Below are 20,105 nucleotides of genomic sequence, written 5' to 3' on the forward strand. Positions count from 1 at the left end.
TTCAGATGATTAGGTTCATAGCTCGTTTAGAGACCCTTTTAATGATATGCTAATTTTGTGAGATAGGAATTTTGGGTTTTCATGAGCTGTATGCCACAATCATCCGTATTAAGACAATAAAAGACCTGAAATATTTCAGTTAGTGTGCAATGAATCTAAAATATATGAATGTTAAATTTTCATCATGACATTATGGAAAATAATGAACTTTATCACAATATGCTAATATTTTGAGAAGGACCTGTATATCAAGCTTTCTCATTAGAGGTAATGAATAATCCACCTCCTGCAGACTAATGGTCACTTAGCTCACTGAATAATGTGGTGCGTTTTTTTTCTTTGTAATGAAAAAAATCATGTCATATTTTATCACTGTTATCTTCTTTAAATGCATTTTTTAGCTACTATTTAGTGTATTTTTAGTACCAATGTGTAAAACATGTATCCGAATCATATAAACTGAGATTTGATAGGCTTTTTGTAATCCAGCAGATTATACAGCTCAGTGGGAAAAAATGGCCAATTAGTTTGCATTCAGTAATGGAATAAGATTGAAAGAAACATTTTTATGTTTCTAACTGTACTTATCATCTTTGTCCACTAGGTATCACTACATCCACAGAAAATGACATTGAAGGGGAGGCCGAAAACCAGCCAACAGAAAGTAAAGGGTTCTACCTTTAAGTCAGTGTTAGTCTACAAGGAAAAACAGAAAAGTCAGAACCTCTGGGTTTAATCAGGAAAATAAGCACATACTTGGAGAGCTGAAGCTGAAAGAACAGCATCTAAGATCTTCATTAAACATGGAGCCCCTAAACATCAACAGAACATTTTAAATTTATACTGCCAGCTTAAGGCTTATAAAATGTGTCTCCTTCATAAAAAGTGAGCATCTCTCTCCAAATTAAAAGACAGAGCATAAAGCAATGGTTTACAAGCAGCTTCAACAGCAGTGACTTTAAGTTGTCTCCAGTGCAGCACCAGTAATAATGTTGTCAAAAGTGATGCTGGGTGTCATCCTGTCCCTCCTCATTCTTCTGACTGTGGGTGGTAATGTGGTGGTGTGTCTAGCTGTCTGTGCCTCACGACGCCTCCGCTGCCTCACAAACTGCTTCATTGTGTCGCTAGCTGTAACCGACCTCCTGCTCGGCCTCTTGGTCCTCCCGTTCTCTGCCCTCCTCCAGCTCACTGACGAGTGGCCATTCGGCCCAGCTTTCTGCAACTTCTACATCTCCATGGATGTCATGCTGTGCACAGCCTCTATATTAACGCTACTGGCCATAAGTGTGGACCGCTACCTGGCAGTGACCATGCCTCTGAGATACGCCTCTCTGGTGTTGCCATGGAGAGTTGCTGTAGGCCTGGTGAGTGTCTGGACAGTGTCAGTGGCTGTGTCTTTCTTGCCAATTCAAATGGGATGGAACACTGTTAATGGGACAGTACAGAATCATGGGCCCAGGGCTTCTAAGAGAAAATGTCGCTTTGAGCTGAACAGGCCTTATGTACTCACAGACTCTCTTCTTACCTTCTACCTGCCTCTGTTGGCTATGTGCTGGATCTACCTTCAGATACTTTGCATAGCTCAGGCTCAGGCCAAGCGTATTATCAGCACCCGACCTATATGCACCACAAGCAATAGCTGCAGGAACAACCCCACCACAGGTACAGCTATGGTTTCTGGTGTTACAGCTGTAGCACTGAGAGACCACAAAGCCACACTGACATTAGCAGCTGTGATTGGGGCTTTTGTTGTCTGTTGGTTGCCTTATTTCATACTATTCACAGTGCTGGGTCTAAAGGAGCATCCAGACCCTGGCATAGTACCAGAATTTCCTATTGTTTTGTGGTTGGGGTACGCCAACTCAGCCCTTAACCCCGTCATCTATGGAGCCCTCAACAGGGACTTCAGGTCAGCTTATGCCCATCTACTGAGATGTCGGTTCCCTACTTACAGTGGCTGGAGAAATCAGCAGTCCTCTCCCACTTTTACAACAGGTGATGCAACTGCTTTGAAGCTCTTAAATTGGGCCATAGCAAAACCAGAAACCAGATTATGCTGTTTTTCTTTCAGCTTGTTTTTCTTCTACAGTTATTTTGCCTTTCTTCTTTTAATCCTTAGCAAGAAAGCAGCTCACAGAGGTGACACTGCTGTGTGGTCACACCTCTGTCACCTGCACGGCAGCAGTAACAGCTCAGAACATCATGCTTCAAGACACGAGCAGCAGTGAAACTGCTCCAACCACTCACTCTACAAATGGCACAGCTACCAAAGAAGTTAGTAGCAATCAGGGGTAATTTGCTTTTCAGCTTTTGGAACTTTGTGTATTTAAATTAAACTTAAACTTTTAATTCATAATTGACATACTTTGATAATGTATCTGCCATGTATTATAAAGGCCCCACGCTAAAACATCAAGATTAGCTCTGTTTTATAAGTTATGTTGTCATTCTCTTAAACAATGTTAATTTGATTTTTTAAATATATGTGTGTCATCTCTTTGTATTCAGTTGGCTGTGTTGAGCCTGTACTCATTATACACCCCTGATCTGGCGTTAGTCAGCCCGAGGAAAAAAAAACAACAGACAGATGAAGATGAATGAAGATGAACTGACAACTCCCCACATATTCAGTGCCACAGCAGAACCAACCATAATGCCACATGTAAGTAGATATACGCCACATACTGACATCACTATAGCCCCTGCAGGCCATGTCTTGCCCAGAACAAATGAACTGTGACACAGATCCTTGCTGTGTCATCCTCAGTGCACTGGGCCATATGGCAATATATTTATTAGGCCAAGAAAATATCTTTAAACACTTGTTATCCAGTTTCACTGCTTGCTTTTATTTTCCATGTATACATTTTTACTGTTTACAAGTGGCCTCTGTTTTACACAGTGTGGTGGTTGCCCGTTGGGCCTTTTTTGGGCTTGTTTTCATAGAGCAGGTTGCTTGTTTCTCTGCCAACACTGGTTTTGTGGGTTCAACATTATTTCTATGTTTCTATGTTTTACTAAAAGATATTTCATAAATTTCAAAAGCTTTTAATCAGCAAACATGTCTACAGGTCCTTCTCAAAATATTAGCATATTGTGATAAAGTTCATTATTTTCCATAATGTCATGATGAAAATTTAACATTCATAAATTTTAGATTCATTGCACACTAACTGAAATATTTCAGGTCTTTTATTGTCTTAATATGGATGATTTTGGCATACAGCTCATGAAAACCCAAAATTCCTATCTCACAAAATTAGCATATCATTAAAAGGGTCTCTAAACGAGCTATGAACCTAATCATCTGAATCAACGAGTTAACTCTAAACACCTGCAAAAGATTCCTGAGGTCTTTAAAACTCCCAGCCTGGTTCATCACTCAAAACCCCAATCATGGGTAAGACTGCCGACCTGACTGCTGTCCAGAAGGCCACTATTGACACCCTCAAGCAAGAGGGTAAGACACAGAAAGAAATTTCTGAACGAATAGGCTGTTCCCAGAGTGCTGTATCAAGGCACCTCAGTGGGAAGTCTGTGGGAAGGAAAAAGTGTGGCAGAAAATGTTGCACAACGAGAAGAGGTGACCGGACCCTGAGGAAGATTGTGGAGAAGGGCCGATTCCAGACCTTAAGGGACCTGCGGAAGCAGTGGACTGAGTCTGGAGTAGAAACATCCAGAGCCACCGTGTACAGGCGTGTGCAGGAAATGGGCTACAGGTGCCGCATTCCCCAGACCTGGGCTACAGAGAAGCAGCACTGGACTGTTGCTCAGTGGTCCAAAGTACTTTTTTCGGATGAAAGCAAATTCTGCATGTCATTCGGAAATCAAGGTGCCAGAGTCTGGAGGAAGACTGGGGAGAAGGAAATGCCAAAATGCCAGAAGTCCAGTGTCAAGTACCCACAGTCAGTGATGGTCTGGGGTGCCGTGTCAGCTGCTGGTGTTGGTCCACTGTGTTTTATCAAGGGCAGGGTCAATGCAGCTAGCTATCAGGAGATTTTGGAGCACTTCATGCTTCCATCTGCTGAAAAGCTTTATGGAGATGAAGATTTCATTTTTCAGCACGACCTGGCACCTGCTCACAGTGCCAAAACCACTGGTAAATGGTTTACTGACCATGGTATCACTGTGCTCAATTGGCCTGCCAACTCTCCTGACCTGAACCCCATAGAGAATCTGTGGGATATTGTGAAGAGAACGTTGAGAGACTCAAGACCCAACACTCTGGATGAGCTAAAGGCCGCTATCGAAGCATCCTGGGCCTCCATAAGACCTCAGCAGTGCCACAGGCTGATTGCCTCCATGCCACGCCGCATTGAAGCAGTCATTTCTGCCAAAGGATTCCCGACCAAGTATTGAGTGCATAACTGTACATGATTATTTGAAGGTTGACGTTTTTTGTATTAAAAACACTTTTCTTTTATTGGTCGGATGAAATATGCTAATTTTGTGAGATAGGAATTTTGGGTTTTCATGAGCTGTATGCCACAATCATCCGTATTAAGACAATAAAAGACCTGAAATATTTCAGTTAGTGTGCAATGAATCTAAAATATATGAATGTTAAATTTTCATCATGACATTATGGAAAATAATGAACTTTATCACAATATGCTAATATTTTGAGAAGGACCTGTATATGTAAATACTTATTGAATAACACTACCACTGAACATTTTACTGTTTTGTCAAACATTTGGCGCATTTCATTGAAATTGTATGTCATAGACCAACACAAAGTCAGTAATTTTCAAGTTTGAAGAAAGAAGTACATACTTTACAGATCCCATCCATTTTCCTCCACTGGTTTTACAGGCCCAGTAGGAAAAACCTAACATCCCTCCTCCCAGTGACACTCTCCACCTTATTATGTGTGATCCCATGACATTCCCAGGCTAGAAGGAATATATTGTCTCCACAGTAAATTCTGGGTCGCATTAGGGTCTCCTCTAAGTGAGACATGTTCCAAACCAGGTCATCCTGAGTAGATGCCCAACTCTCTTAACAGGACCAGCAGCTCTACCTCAACCTGCACCCCAAATGCAGCATTTAGCTCATTTCAGGGTTCAGGTACTTATTTATTTCGGTCATGATCCATGTCTCATGATCATAGGAAAGGATTGGAATGAAGACAGACCTTCAAATAGAGAGGTTTGCTGTTTAACTCACCTTTTTCTTCACAACAACAGACCAGAGCACTACTGCAGCAATATATTTCTTATATTTGAACGTAGTTTTATATATGAAATGATTACATTCTAAAGGTTTTGAGTGCTGCCATGTTTGACACATTTATCACAAAGAAATAAAGTAGTTTCAGTTACAGTTACTTTATCAGTTTACTTTTTCATCATATGTTACAATGAAAAGAAAAACTTTCATTGTCTTTGTGTGTTTCCTATAGTATTCAACACAGCTAATCTTAAAACAAGAAAGGCGAACCGAAGGCATCAATAACTCCAGACCTCATCAGTAAGAATCAATGTGCCCTCGCAGCAGGATGCCAAATGAAAAGTACTGAAGTTCTGCAGGAATAAATGACACCAGGAAATTAGCTTGTGGATCACCACTTTATTAACTAGTGGATATTTTTCATCCTGACTCCAGAGTGCACTCCAGTGGAAACTTGAAGTACAGCATCTCCAGCTTGTAGAGAGCTTTCTGGAAAGAGACATTTACCAGCAAATGCATGTTCTATAAAAATCAGTTTATAAGAGAGGAAATGCAATGAAAAGACTTTCAGTAAATAGTCCCATGAGTTGAATGTGTAGCAAGTAATGTAGTGATATGTGTTCATTTTGAAAACTACAACCCACCCCTGACATTCTTGTTTATACATTTGTGAAATGTTGACAACTGTATGTATTAAATTGCAATATAAACACTACCAGTGACTGAAAAAAAGCATATGTGCTGTTCCTACAAAATAAGTAATAAAAAATATAGTTATGCTAAAAAAAGAGCAACTCCAAAGGAAGAAAAATCCAGTACCTTTTTTGGTGACAATACAGGTTGTTTAGCATATGTGCATACATATGTGTTTGAAGGATGAGTGCAATGGAAAAAGGTCATATTGTCTAAAAAAACACAGCTTCAAAATGTGACATAAGCAGTAAGTTATTTACTTTGAGGAACTATTTGGAGGTGTACAATGACATTTTCTGTAAAAGAGTATTTTACAGTGTATTTCACCAGAAGGAAGTATTAGTTGTATGTAATCAGAATTCTAAAAAATTATCTTACAAATTATTTCAGTTGGGCATTAAAGCTGAAAAGTCTTTTTTTTTTATGTGACAGGATTTTTTATTCAGAATTTACATAAAATAATTTCATTAACTTAGTGTATATTCATTGCACTTAAAGAATATAAGTTGCGTACAGATTTGATTGGAGCCCATTTTAACATATCCAATTATTCAAATGTGTCACACTCTGAATGCATTACCAATCCTGATGTGGTCTCCTGACAGCTGACATGGCAGACTCAGCTTGCAGACTGTGAGGCAATGGGCACCAATTTAACAGTAGATATAGTGGCAGTGCAACTTCACGTAAGAAAATCAATAAAACACTTAAAACTTGTTCTGGTTCTGCCAAAGCAGCAGTCTGTCCAAACCAAAAAGTAACTTACTGGAAAATTGGATGAAACGAGGTGAAAGTTTTCGGGACATGGACTTCAATGTTACGTCACGTTCAGATAACCAAACCTTTTGGCCAGGCTGATAGTCCGGGGCAGGTCGGCGTCGACGATCAGCGAACAGTTTATTCTGTTCTGCATTTCGTTAGAGGGTTTGAATGGTGGAGTTCCATATCGTCTTGCAGCGACGGATGTGTTGGTGGACTGAAGGGACCGTGATGTCTGTCTCATCCGCAGAAAACAAAGGTGGATGGTAACCTAGCGGTGCTTCAAAAGGTCCTGTAGCAGAGGAAACGTGAGAGTTCAGAGCATATTCGACCCATGGTAGGTATGAGCACCAGTCTGTAGGATTAGTAGAAGTGAGACAGCGTAAGGTGGATTCAAGTTGTTGATTGAGTCTCAGTTTGTCCGTTGGATTGGGGGTGGTAGCCGGAGGTTAGTGAAACTCTACCTCCCAAAGTTAAACAAAATTGCTTCCAGACAGCCAGGTATACCGAGCGGTTGGAGGAGACCAGCGGGGGGTTGATTGCTGGTCTTGTTTCTGGCACATGTGGAACAAGCCTGAACAAAGTCTTTAACATCTTTATGGATTGAAGGCCACCAAAACCTTTTCTGTATTAGTGCTATTGTCCTGTTAACTCCAGGATGGGCTGAAAACTTAGCTGTGTCTAACCAATCAATGAGTCTATGACAAACCTGAAGTGGGACGTAAGTATGATTGGGTGGTCCTGTGCCGGGTTCAGGTTCTTGTTGTTGTGCTCTGCGGATTACGTCTTCCATCTCCCACCTGAGCGCCTGACCGTCCAATTTGGCGGTAAGATGGGTGCAGGCTCCTTTACAGATTCGTCATCTGCAAACTGTCTGGAGAGTGCATCAGGTTTAGCGTTCTTTGTTCCTGGTCTGAAAGAAATACAAAGGTCAAAACGTGAAAAGAACAAAGACCACCGGCACTGACGTGGGTTCAATCGTTTAGCAGATTGTAATGGTCCGTCCAGACTTGGACTGGATGTTCCGCGCCCTCAAGCCAGTGGCGCCATTCCTCAAGAGCTAGCTTAATAGCTAGTAATTCCCCATCTCTGACGTCATAGTTTCTTTCTTCATTGTTCAGTCTGCGTGAAAAAAAAGGCACAAGGATGTAATCTTCCATCTTCAGAGTTCTGTGATAAGACTGCTCCTACCCCAATGTCAGAGGCATCAACCTCTAAAATAAACTGTTTCGAAGAGTCAGTGTGAATTAGGATGGAAGCTTGAGAGAACTTCCTTTTAAGAGCCTGAAATGCTTCTTCAGCCTCGGGTGACCATGAAAATGGGACCTTGGAAGAGGTTAAAGCAGTAAGTGGTGAGGCTGTCTGACTGTAGTTTCTAATGAAGCTTCTGCAAAAGTTTGCAAACCCGAGGAATCTTTGTAGTGTTTTGCAGATGTCTGGTCCAGGACCACCTTAATCTTCTCGGAATCAGATCGAACCTGTCCAGTCTCGTGAATGTATCCTAAGAAAGTGACAGAGGTTTGATGAAACTCGCACTTTTCACTCTTCACAAAGAGAGGGTTTTCCAAAAGACGTTGTAGTACTTGGCATAGATGGCAACGATGCTCCTCAGTGTTCTTAGAATAAATCAATATGTCATCAAGATATACAAAAACAAAAATGTTCAAAAAGTGTCTAAGCACATCGTTAACAAGTGCCTGAAAAACAGCAGGAGCATTGCATAGTCCAAAAGGCATGACCAGGTATTCAAAATGACCGAGAGGAGTCTTGAAGGCCGTCTTCCACTCATCCCCCTGGCGGATCCTAACAAGATGGTAAGCATTTCTCAGATCTAGTTTAGAGAATACTGTAGCACCATGAACCGGTTCAAAAGCTGAGGAAAGTAGTGGAAGAGGATACTTATTTTTGACGGTAATTTGATTAAGACCCCTATAGACAATACATGGTCTTAAAGAACCATCCTTTTTGCCTACAAAGAAAAATCCGGCCCCAAGAGGCGAAGAAGATGGTCGGATTATCCCTGCTGATAAAGACTCACTACTATATTTCTCCATGGATTTCTGTTCTGGGTGGGAGATATTACATAGTCTACTAGATGGTAATGGGGCGCCAGGGAGAAGGTCGATATCGCAGTCGTAAGGCCTATGGGGTGGTAAGGACAAAGCTTTGTTTTTACTAAAGACTCCCTTGAGGTCATGACATTCTAAGGGTACATGTGAGAGATCTATCTCCTCATTCTCCTCACTACTAAGGAAGCAGAATGGATTGGTGAACAAACGAATGATATGAGGCAACTATTTACTTAGATCTGAGAAATGACTTACTAAATTGTTGTAGCAAGAACCGCCAGGGTTAGAGAGATTCAGAGTCTTAACTTGCGAAGGGGAATTGTCCAGTTGTCTTTTCTGTTGTGAGCTTGGTGCCAGCAAAAAGGAGCTCAGGTGCCGATGTTCGAGAAGGAGAAAGAAGCAGGGTGTGCTGATGCCTGGGTCTTTGGAGTCGAAGGAAACGGGAAGCCGCCAGCTTGGTCCGTGTCCGAAAGGTTCAGACGGAAGTGACAGAAATCCACATGAAGGTAGTTCCTTAACTCAGTAGTTAATAATCCAGAAGCTCAGAGATACTTTGGAAACGAAGCCGGAACTCAGCAAAGTAAACAAAGCCTCAGGTAGAAATCTGCGAGGGAACAAAAATGCAAGATTACAAGAGCTTGTTACGACTAAGTCAAACACTGAGGGCATCGAAGTGCTGGCAGCCTCCCGCTTAAGTACTCCTCCAAGCAATCAGCAGACAGGAAACACCTGTCGTCCAGCGCACCTGAGAACTCCAGCACCAACTGGAACACTGAGTGGTTGGTTAAACAAGTACACAAAACACACACGCACACACATGCACTCTCAGACTCTGACAGAAGTGCTAACTGAACATAAGTACCAGATACTGAAAGTGAAGACTACTGCTGCTCTGAAAAAACGCTAATGTTTTAGTTTGTAATGCCACCTGTAAGATAACTTACAAAACTTATTGCTAGTTACATAGTGCAGGAAATTCATTTATTTCAATGTAATTACTTTATTTTCCATTATTATATAATACACAAGCTAACAATGGTGTTTGAAAGTAACTCAAGAGAACAATTCCTTACATGTTTAATGTTTCCCAAACTATCAAACCTGATTTAAATTGTAGGTCTTTTGCAGAACCTGATTACAAGCTGTCAAAGTACATAATTTCTCAGAATCAGGAATAAATTTAAAATATGCAAGACAGGAGTGTCCTGAGGTTGGGAAGTGTTGGAAGTATGATTATTGATTAAGTAATCTTGATCAATAATTATAATTAAAAATCATAATTTGACAAAATCAACTTCTTAACCAAAATCCTCATTTCTGAATCGAGACCAGAGAGGTTTCTGGTGTTGTAATTGTGGCTCAACGCCTTTGACAATTACAACCGTTAAATACTCCCTAATAATTAATAACTATTGCCGAAGATGTCACTGTTTAATCGACCGTTTCTGCCGAAACGTGTGGAACTTTAACCTTATCTTGACTGACGAATCGCTTTTGCACACAATGAACACAAAACGCCTTCTGTTACCATCTATGTGAATATTTATTAATCTTCACCTACTCAACATGCAAAGTTCTACATAACAAGGGTAACACATCTAACTAAGCAAAAATAAAGCAAACAGCAGCGGGTGTGTATTGAATCAACCAGCAGCTATGGCAAAAAAAAAAGAAGGAATGAGAATATGAAAAAGGGGTGTGGTGGCGAGTGGAGGTGGGGCGCAGCTCCACTGTAACTCAGTGATGTCCAATCATAAAACCCCCAACTCCTTAGCACACAAAGAGTTATTAAACTTTTGGCGGCAAGCTAGCGAGCAGTGAGATTGGAGACAAAGGAAAATGGGGAATTTCACCATGAGGTTATTTTAACAGTCAAGTCTTACAGCACACCTGCGCTGACTCTCAGATGGTAAAACACATCCAGAGCTAGGAGCACAGCGGCTTCAGACATCAACACAGTACATCAAAGTCTCAATAAACAAGGTTACATGCACATATCATTCAGAACACATTAGATTCTGACTGCACTAAAAATCTCCTCTACCCGGCTATTCCTAATAAAGAAATAAAAGATTAAAATAAAGGATGGGTTTTACTTGGTGAAGTTTCCTTCTGGGGCAGCGAGTGAGAGGGAAAAAAAAGGGGGGTGAAGCGTTGCTGCGCGTCCGCAGTTAAACTCCAAGAAAGCGGTCAGTCCTCGTCCTTTGGCCTTCTTGGCGAAAAGGAAAAATATGATCTTACCATCAAAGTCGACTTAGGATGAAACACGGTGGCGGTTCGTTTCCTCGAACTCCGTGTTTTTAGTTACGTGTTAAGCTCACGTCTTCGATCGGCAAAGTGAAATTTCTGGCCTTCTTAGTCCAGAAACCTCAGTTATGAATTGTTCGTTGGTCAACGAGAGAGAATAAATGAAATCCACTCAGAACTCTTCTCCAGGTGATGCTTCAGATGTTGATGATCGGGTCACGATCTCCAGCTGAAGGCGGGGTGTTTAAAACAGGGGCCTTCCTATTTAGCGTCTTGTGACGTCAGACTTGGGACGCTTGTCATATCAGTTGCAATGCTCGACGGGATATGTAGTAGTGGGCTGTCCTGGATACAAAATGGCCGATGCCATTGGAGAGGCACAGTGACGTCCAACAACGTGCAAATAGTCCAATACTCAGCAAACAAGTGGTCCAACAGAAGCAAAACCTTTAGATAATACAATCAGTGTGAATAAATAATTACAAAGAATAGATCATTTTTAACAATGCAAGAATGAGCAAATAAAAATCTATGGTAATAGTGATATGTTAGGACAAATTACTGAGCTTGAAAACAACACTCTGTCCAAACTTCATTTATCTTAAAATACATCAAATCCTTAGTTAAAAGCGCAAGCACCTATTTCTCGATAACTTAAGGGTTGCTTTACAGGCTAATATAATAGCCTGGACTGCATAAGAAAATACCATAGTAAAATAACTGAGCATTTAAAATCAAATTCATAATAAGTTCCTTAGTAGTTTTCTGCCTTAACCTAAAGAGTTAATTATTTGCAAGCTCAACATTGTTTAACTTATGCTACAATGTATAACTAATATTGAATTCTTGATGGTGAGCTGGCCAGCTCCTGCTGCAGCAAAGCATCCCTGAACCACAACACTTCCAGCTCCATGCTTCAGAGTTGGTACAAGGTTCTTTAATAATAATATATAATATATTTAGTTTGTGCCAAAATACCCTCTGTTCCAGTGTCCAACTGACTCTGTTTTAGACTAATCTGTTCAAAGAGCATTATTCCAGGTTTCTCACTTAATAAATGTCCAAACTGCATGGGAAATTTACCTCATGACTATCTACAGGCTCTCAGGCAGTGTCCACCTGTCCATGACTTTTGGTTAAATGTGAAGATCTATCAACATTCCTACAGTACACAGTCCCAATCAGTCCCTCTCTTTGTCTTCTTGGGTACAAAAAATAGGTGCTGCGCCCTTCTTTCAGTTCTAAGCACTGCAAAAACACAGCATTTAAAAATTGGAAGAGAAAAGAATTTCAATATGATTTATTTGAAAATTTGTTTTTAGATTTTATTTCCATGGGCAGAATGTCTGTTTGTAAGAACAACCAACAAAAGGAATTTGAATTGGTTTGGTCATCATTAAATAAATGAATCACTTATTTATGTAGGGGGCAGGGGCGGAATGGGGCAACTTTTCAGCCCAGGAGTTTAATGATCAAGACCAGCCCATTTTTTCCCATTAAAAAAAAAAAGCTCAGCATGTAATATACCTTTTTTTTATTGCAGTACGACAAAAAAAATCATAAATAATGATGGTTAAAAAAATGTAGGGTGATACATAAATATTTCTCTGTTTGATTGTGTAAACTAAGGCTCAATTGAACATTGCTTTGTAGCTTATTCTTGATGAACTTGAGAGTAAAGAAGCTTCTCTCACATGCAACCCGAGACAATAAAAGGGTCAACAAAATGTGTATGCCAGCCCACTAAGTGGGTAGGCATACACATTTAGGCGTGAAATGGTTATATTGTGTCAGTATATAGCGAACAAGATTGAGTCCTGCTCTCAAGATCTATCTCTGGTTCAACTGACTCCAAATCTTCCAAAGGGGTATTTCTTAGCATATATCACTGGGATGCTGGACTGCACAGATCTGTATGTAAAGTACTCACAGTGGTTCTCTCGTCACACCTAAACAGACTTTTACTTATTTCTTGAAGTGCTGAGCTGGTGAGTCCATTAAGCCTGATATTCGAAAAGTTTCTAGGGTCAAGGCAAACTAAATCCGAGACAAGTTTGGCGTTGGCTATAAGCCTCAAAGGAATGTTACTTGCCACAGTGTCCAGAATTGCATTCTGGACATTCACCTTAAAAGCAACCTCAAGTGAGGCTCGTGGCCAATCCTCTAAAAACTCTCCAGGCATCCTTTCCTTTTTTCTCACCCATTTCTCTGGAAGTACAGCTTGTACCACAAGCTCACACCTTTCCATCTCCTGGAGCTTTTCATTAGCCCAATTAACAAACACATCAGCTGCTCTTTCACTGCCTTAAAGTTTCTGACACATTGTTTAAGGTTCTGCTCTGTTTCCCCAACAAGCCTATGATCTGACAAAATGTCCATGCGTTGGGTCTGCAAGTATAGAGAAAAGTGAATGTGTTGAAAAATGCGTAGAAAGATTTGAGCTCTTCAGTTTTAGAAGAGTTGCAATGAACCCCCTTGCTTTTGCCCTTAATGCTTCATAACCCCATCTGCTATAACTATGTTTAGGGTCAACAGCATACAATACATCAAGTTGTGGATTACCAAAGCCCCCAAAGACTTTACCGAGAAGCCGATCCTTGGCCCACCAGCTGGTTTCATTGGAATCAGTCTCCTGTGATGCCTGTCCTCAGAGGACACTTGCATACGCTTATATGACTCTCTCAGAAAAACTGCCATATCATCAAGCAATGAAAATGTCTTCTTTCTGAAGGATTAGGAAAGCTCTTAAGATCTTACCATGGTGTTCACTCTCAAACTGAATGTCTAAAGATTAAAATATGTACACCGCCTTCAAAAATACGGATTAGGAATGTGTTAAGCATGCAAATTAGTATACGCCTGAGTGTAGTTTTAATAATTTTAAGTGTGAATAAATGTGTCCAAAGTTATTTCTCACCAGATATTGCAATTTTTATTGCATTTAAAAACATTTGCAAACATGTATTTTTTCAGTTCTTATTGTTTTGTTATATAACTTGAATTTTGTTGTATCTAAATATGTTAGAAAAACCCACAGTCACGGTGTTCTCAGTTCTACAGCAGTCTTACGTTTTCTTTCAATAGAGAGAAAAGTAGAATATATTTGGATCATGGTATTATGTTGACGCCCAAGAAAATAAAGTTGCAGTTCTTGAAAACTGATCGCAAGACAAACCAATATTTTTCTGTCTTTGGGGCTGCAATCAGAACATATTAAACAAACAGAAAAAATGTCACCATACTTTTCACCATCTTTAGTCTTTTAATTTGGAGCTTTGCTTAGGTAAAAAAATAGAAATGTTAATCTCAGATACATTCATCTGTCGTAGTTTAAAACACAAAACAAAACCGTTTTAAAACCGTTCTTGATTTTGGTGCAGACGCTGCCTGAACCTCTTCTTCAGCCTTTGTTTGCACAGTAACTGCAGATTTTCTCCTTAAAGGCTCACACCAAAATAATGCTCAGAGGAGTAAGGAAGAATGATTACTGTACACAAATCTTTCCATCGACACGAGGACTGTGAGTATTTATTAGCAGCAAAACACCCAAACCCAAATGTAATAAGAGCCTTTAAAAAGATTTTTTAATCTAATATTGCCTGTAGTATAGAGGACAAGACAAGTGGACGCTGGTTAACTGCTCCTATTTGCCACAAATTGATTCAGCTTTCTTCTTCTCCTTCTTTTGCAAGAAAAATAATACCCTGTCCCTTGATAATCCTGGTCACTTGACACCCTTTTCCTGTGACCACTGACATCTCAAACCCCATGAAAACCATTTATCACTGCTTCTTTAACAGCCGATGAATGTGAAGGAAACAGAGCAGCATGCGCATACATACAAAAGCACAAAAAGCGGGCACACATGCGACTCTCTCTAGATAGGCTATAAATCATGGATATTGTCATTATTCTGTGTCATCGACAAGACACTTTTTTCCTATCTCTATAGTCTGTCTTTCGCTTTATCCCCTTTTCTTTCCACTATCTCTCTCTTCAAACACAAACACACAGACACACACACAAAAACAGAGCGGATCATGAATCATAAATCTCATGAATGCCATCTAAAGACTGCTCAGCACTATGAGAAAGAGATGATTGATAGACGAGTGTAGCTGTGGCAAAAGCGAAGGAGATGGACAGAAGGTTGTGAGAGGATGCGCCGAGGTCGGAAGCCGCGGTTCAGGGGTCAAACGCATCAGAGCGACAGCGTGCAACATGGCCGAGAGACAAGGCAAAAACGTGGAGGGACTTGTGGTGGGGTGGGGGGTTGAAGAGGAGAAATATGGGAGGGAGTAAATGGTTGAAGAGGAAAGAGAGAGAGGAGGGGTGTGGTGTGCTGCCACAGTGAGGCTAAAGCCATAACTCATCTTTTATTAAAAATAATGAAAAAAACTTAATGAGTTAATAATATCTGGAGAAAGAAATGGAGAGAGAGAGAAGGAGATGAAGGAAGGGACAGGAGGACAAAGGAGAAAGAAGGGAGAGAAAACAGCCTATATAAAAGAGAAAACAGGGTCAGAGTGGGTCTCTGCTTTGGTCATTTGATTCACTTTCCAAAGTTCACTCAAGATTCATCATATGGGCAGGGACAATCACAGTGAATGCTCTCTTTCTGCACACCCAAATCCCAAAGCCTGCCTGGTAATTAAAGGCACTTAACAACCAATTAACAGTGATGAGCTAAATTAGCTGGATATTATCTGCTTTGAATCATCCACTGCATTATCAGTGTGTTGAAACAGCAATGAACAAACCTCAGTGGCCTGCGTTTGCATGTAGGCAAATGACGGATTAATTACTATTAAAACAGCAGCATCTTAATGAGCTTGGAAACAATTAGAGGGGTCGTTAGTGTGTGGAGGAAGGCTGAGAACAGATGGAAGGGAGGGCGTGTGCAAAACAAGAGAGAAATCTTCATTGGGAGGCAATACTGATTAAATGGACGTACGGTCGCACTCATCGCCCAATATCCACGGACTTATTAAATACATGACATCACCATTTGTCTTTCCTACCATCAAACTACTTTCCTGTTGCCATTAGATTTCCCCCTTCTTCTCAGGCTTCCCCAAGTCTGCCTTCGCTTCATCTCTCATAAAAAGCCTTTTTCTTGCTCTTCCATTTCTTTCTCCACTTTCTGCTTTTTTAACTCCCATCTCTCCCATCCCTCCTTCATGCTTGGGGGGCACAGTCCTGTGGAGGAATTTAATATGCAACTTTTATATGAGAAACCAATCGCATACGTCTGGGTCTATTGGGCTCGCAATCTATCGGCCTGGACGGCTAATGCAATAGAGGGAGCCAGGGCTATTTATCACGCAGGGAGCTATCTTTTCCTCTATCTCTCCCACTCTGCCCTCGCTCTCTCTGTCTTTATTCAAGCCCAGATTCCTGGCTGCCACTAAATCAGGCCAACTATGAGCTATGGCTGCCCAGAGGGCATCTCCTCTTTTATGGGAGGATTTGGATTTTGTATCTACTGGTTCCTCAGTGGTCGTTGAGACTGTGCTAACGGAAGCTATAAACATTCAACAAACAAAGGCAACAACTGAAATGCCCCCCCCAGTAATGATTGTGAACGTGCAGAGAAATACGGCAGTAGGAGGACGAATAAACCTGATGAATAAGATATCAGGGCCATTTACAATGATGCTGCGAGGATTTGTTTGCATGTATGTCATCAAATAGAGAAGGAGAAACAATTGCACATGCACAGACAAGAAAGTTTACATTCGGTCATCGTGCACATTAATCTCACAGCAATGGAGGTTTTTCCAGCTACGCATCTTGACTGGTCTTGTCCCTGAACCACAATGACAGAAAACACACAGTTTTTTAAAGGAAGCAAAGAATTTTATTATTTGGCTTTTACTTACATTGTTGGTCAAACGTTTACATACATGCAAAAAAGATTAAATACTTCCCACTTACCTGATATCTGAATTTGGCTTGGCAAAAAACATAAACTCTAAGGACAAAGTTTGCTTTATTTATGTCAAAAATCGTTTGTTATGATTATTTTTGTAACTGAGTTCAAGGTTATTGAACAAATAGTTTATTGTTAGGCTGGAGAATTCTGCTCCACTGACAGCAAAGGAGCCCAAAATGATGAAGTTTCCTAATTTTCTTGGGATTAAGTGCCTATACATTTCTGTTTCATGTATGATTCTGCTCTTTGTAGCCAAACAACTTGGTTTTGCTTCACTCGATCTAATTTGTCTGTCTCAATTGCAACAATAAACTTAAAGCGACATCCAGTTTATGGCAAACGTTTAGAATGTTCTTAATTATCAGAACAAATTTTTTCAGCTCAAGCTGAAATCTCCTTTGTGATCTCCTTTGAGACCATGTAAACTGCCTAACACTGTCATTTACAATCCTTCACAAAAATATGAATAAAATATCTTCTTTTGAAGGGTGTTCAGTCAGTTGTTTTACTGTGGAGCAAAATATATATATATATATAGATATATATATATCAAAAGCAAATCACATACATGACACAAAACTGTTTTAAAATTTGATATATATGTTGCAAGCTGACAGATAAAAATGTGGTTATTTTTGTAATGACCATGCATCAAGGAATTCAAGAACCTCAAAAAATTGAAGTCTTAATTTCATTGCCTTTTCATGATTCCATATTTGTACCCTGTACTTAGCTCAAAACAATGTAATTTAGGTATTTTATTTAATTTTGTTTTTTAACAGATCGATCGTGAGACACAAGGTTTAATTTTCACGATCGATCTGTTTTAAATATACATACAAAATTACATATTATAGTATAGCATATTCATTACAGTTAATGTAACCAATTAAGTGCAAAGATGCAACTGAAAACAAAATAAAAAATAAAAAAAAGACAGTATTAATAAAACATTAAGAACAGGATCAGCCATTCAATGATGCTTTCCTCATTGTCCTTAACCTGTTCAATTAAGCTGCACAGCTTCAGGTCCTGTTGTAGTTTGTTTCCTGTAGAAGGAGCTTGTTCTGTACATACTGAAGGAATGCTGAATGTAATAAAAGCATATCAATGGCTGCAGTTAATCTGTTTAGATGTTATATAGGAAGTTAGATACACTGGTAGTAAGCCAATTACTGATTTATAAATGCAAATACACCAACGCAATAGTCTGCAAGTGGACAGTGGAGGCCAAAAGTAAATGAGTATAAACTGCAAAGGTGGTTTAGAGGTTTACATCCTTTGATAATTCTTACTGCATCCAACATCTGTCAAGAGCTAACATGAGTGCTCATAAATAATGTCACCATATTAAGAAGGTGGTTGCAACAAGTCGTTTTTGCACTTTAAATGAAAATCTTAATTTATTTTGTTATGTTAAGTTGTTAAACAAAACAGTGTCATGGTATTTGTAGGATTTTTTTCTTATTAAAACTCGTTGAACATCCTCCAAGAGTAGTGATTCCATATTTTTCAACAGAGGTTGCATTACATACAATCAGTCATGGTGATTAACAGAAATTTACAAGGTCTTGGCAAATTAATGACATTGTAATGCCGGAGGTGTTGTCTGGATATCAGTTCATTTTTAAAATACCATTTTTGTTTATTAAATGATTATTTAAGGCTCTGCTTCCTCCATGAAGGAGATTCAGGAGAAGGCAATACCATTACAGTGGCAGAGGTCACCGAGGCACTAAAAAAGTTCCCCAGCCGCACGGCACCAGGTGTAGAAAAAATACAGCCTGAGATGCTAAAGGTTTTGGGCATTGTGCATTATGATCTTGGTGGGTTTTTGTGTGTGAGTGTTTTTTGTGTGGAGTCTGAGTTCTTTCCAGAATTGAGGATCTTTGCTGATGACTGCAGGCTTCTGACAGCACACCTGTTATCAATCATCTAATCCAGGCTGCTGGAGATTTAAGGAGCTGTTTGCCAACTAGTCTTTGCCTGAAGATCAACCTTGCTGCTGATTCCCAATGAACCTCGTTCCTTCATAGTTTTATCTAGTTCCATGTTTTTGCCTGTTTCATCTGTAAGCTGACCATCTGTTGCTTTCTGTGCCTCTCAGGAAAAGTCTGGTTACTGCCTAGTCTACCAGAATCCCTGTGGCAGAAGAACAAGAACCTCTCAAAGACGTTTTGGGCCAAACAAACAGTTCTTTCTCCTCCAGGCACTCCCTGCCTGTCCACTCTGACTCTGTGCATGCTACCCACTGACCTCTTAAGACCCTTTGGCTCCCATGCCTTCAAATACATGGATCAATTGCTACCAGGATCATTAGCCTCCCTTTCAGCCTTCGCCTTCCCCTGAACTTGGTAAGCCACCTGTCTGATCATCATACTGGCAGAGATCTCTACCACTATTGCTAACTCTCTTCTCCCTTTCCAGACACAGATAAACCCAATTGCCTGAATTAATACATTGTTATTGTTAATAAATACTTAAACTGGGGGTATAATCATGTCCTTTGTAAACTTAGATTTTGGTGCAAAATGTTTGGACACCACTGCTATGGGGTATTGGAGAGGATGTTCTTTCTTACTTGTAAATGTGACTTTCATACTGGACTAGGGCTCATATTTACAGATTCTCAGAGTCCTCTCGCAACGTCTGTGACGTTGTCTTCTAAGAGCTGTGATTGGCTGTTAAATGACAAAACAAAATGTGCTCCTAGTAATCAATGGACAGAAATTAACAAATGATGGAATGTAGACTGGATTCAGAAATGTGTAAATCATGATGATGAAACACAACAAAATTAAATTGTCACACAGCATCAACATGTTTGAACATGTTGCTTATTTACACGCTCGTCATTATTTTGATTTGCTTATGTTTGCTTGCCATGCTGGTCATTTTCATACTGCATCTATGTCATATTAATTTAATACTAATATTAAAATTCAGTATTTTGCTGTGATTGTTTAAAGAGATTTGGTAAAAAGGCAAAAACAAAATAGAGAAAAAAAGTTGGAAAAAACCAAACTGGCCAGAGGAGAAGAGCCTTCTGATGGAGGAGAGAGGATTGTTGAAAGGTAGTTTTAGCCTGGAATCACAGTGCAAACTGGCATTCCTCAGCAGATCAATGCGTGGTTCCCTCTGCTTTTAGCACCAGCCTGGAATGTGAGCAGCTCTGGTACCTGCTGCATTCAGAAGCTAGAGAGGAGATGGCAGCACACCAGAGGACTTCA

At 40.1% G+C, this 20,105-nt stretch overlaps 1 protein-coding gene and 1 long non-coding RNA gene across 3 annotated transcripts; both read left to right on the forward strand.

Annotated features, from left to right (window-relative positions):
- The first annotated feature begins 508 nt into the window (after nucleotides 1-508).
- Nucleotides 509-5,887, forward strand: hrh2a (histamine receptor H2a). Of its 2 annotated transcripts, XR_007036447.1 has the most exons (4): nucleotides 509-1,995; nucleotides 2,120-2,274; nucleotides 2,509-2,662; nucleotides 5,405-5,887. XR_007036447.1 is itself a non-coding variant. In XM_047354404.1 (3 exons), the coding sequence occupies exons 1-3, from the start codon at nucleotides 990-992 to the stop codon at nucleotides 2,519-2,521; spliced, it is 1,191 nt and encodes a 396-aa protein (XP_047210360.1). In that variant the 5' UTR covers nucleotides 509-989; the 3' UTR covers nucleotides 2,522-2,646. The 2 variants fall into 2 exon arrangements, 1 of the variants encoding a protein (XP_047210360.1); XM_047354404.1 differs by lacking the exon at nucleotides 5,405-5,887 and having other exon boundaries at nucleotides 2,120-2,291; nucleotides 2,509-2,646.
- Nucleotides 5,888-18,830: 12,943 nt separating this feature from the next.
- Nucleotides 18,831-19,719, forward strand: LOC124860426. The gene is made up of 2 exons (XR_007036349.1): nucleotides 18,831-19,229; nucleotides 19,303-19,719. It is a non-coding gene; the product is annotated as an uncharacterized LOC124860426 (long non-coding RNA).
- Nucleotides 19,720-20,105: the final 386 nt, after the last annotated feature.

The sequence above is a fragment of the Girardinichthys multiradiatus genome, chromosome 23 (genome assembly GCF_021462225.1).
Source record: "Girardinichthys multiradiatus isolate DD_20200921_A chromosome 23, DD_fGirMul_XY1, whole genome shotgun sequence".
NCBI lineage: Eukaryota > Metazoa > Chordata > Actinopteri > Cyprinodontiformes > Goodeidae > Girardinichthys > Girardinichthys multiradiatus.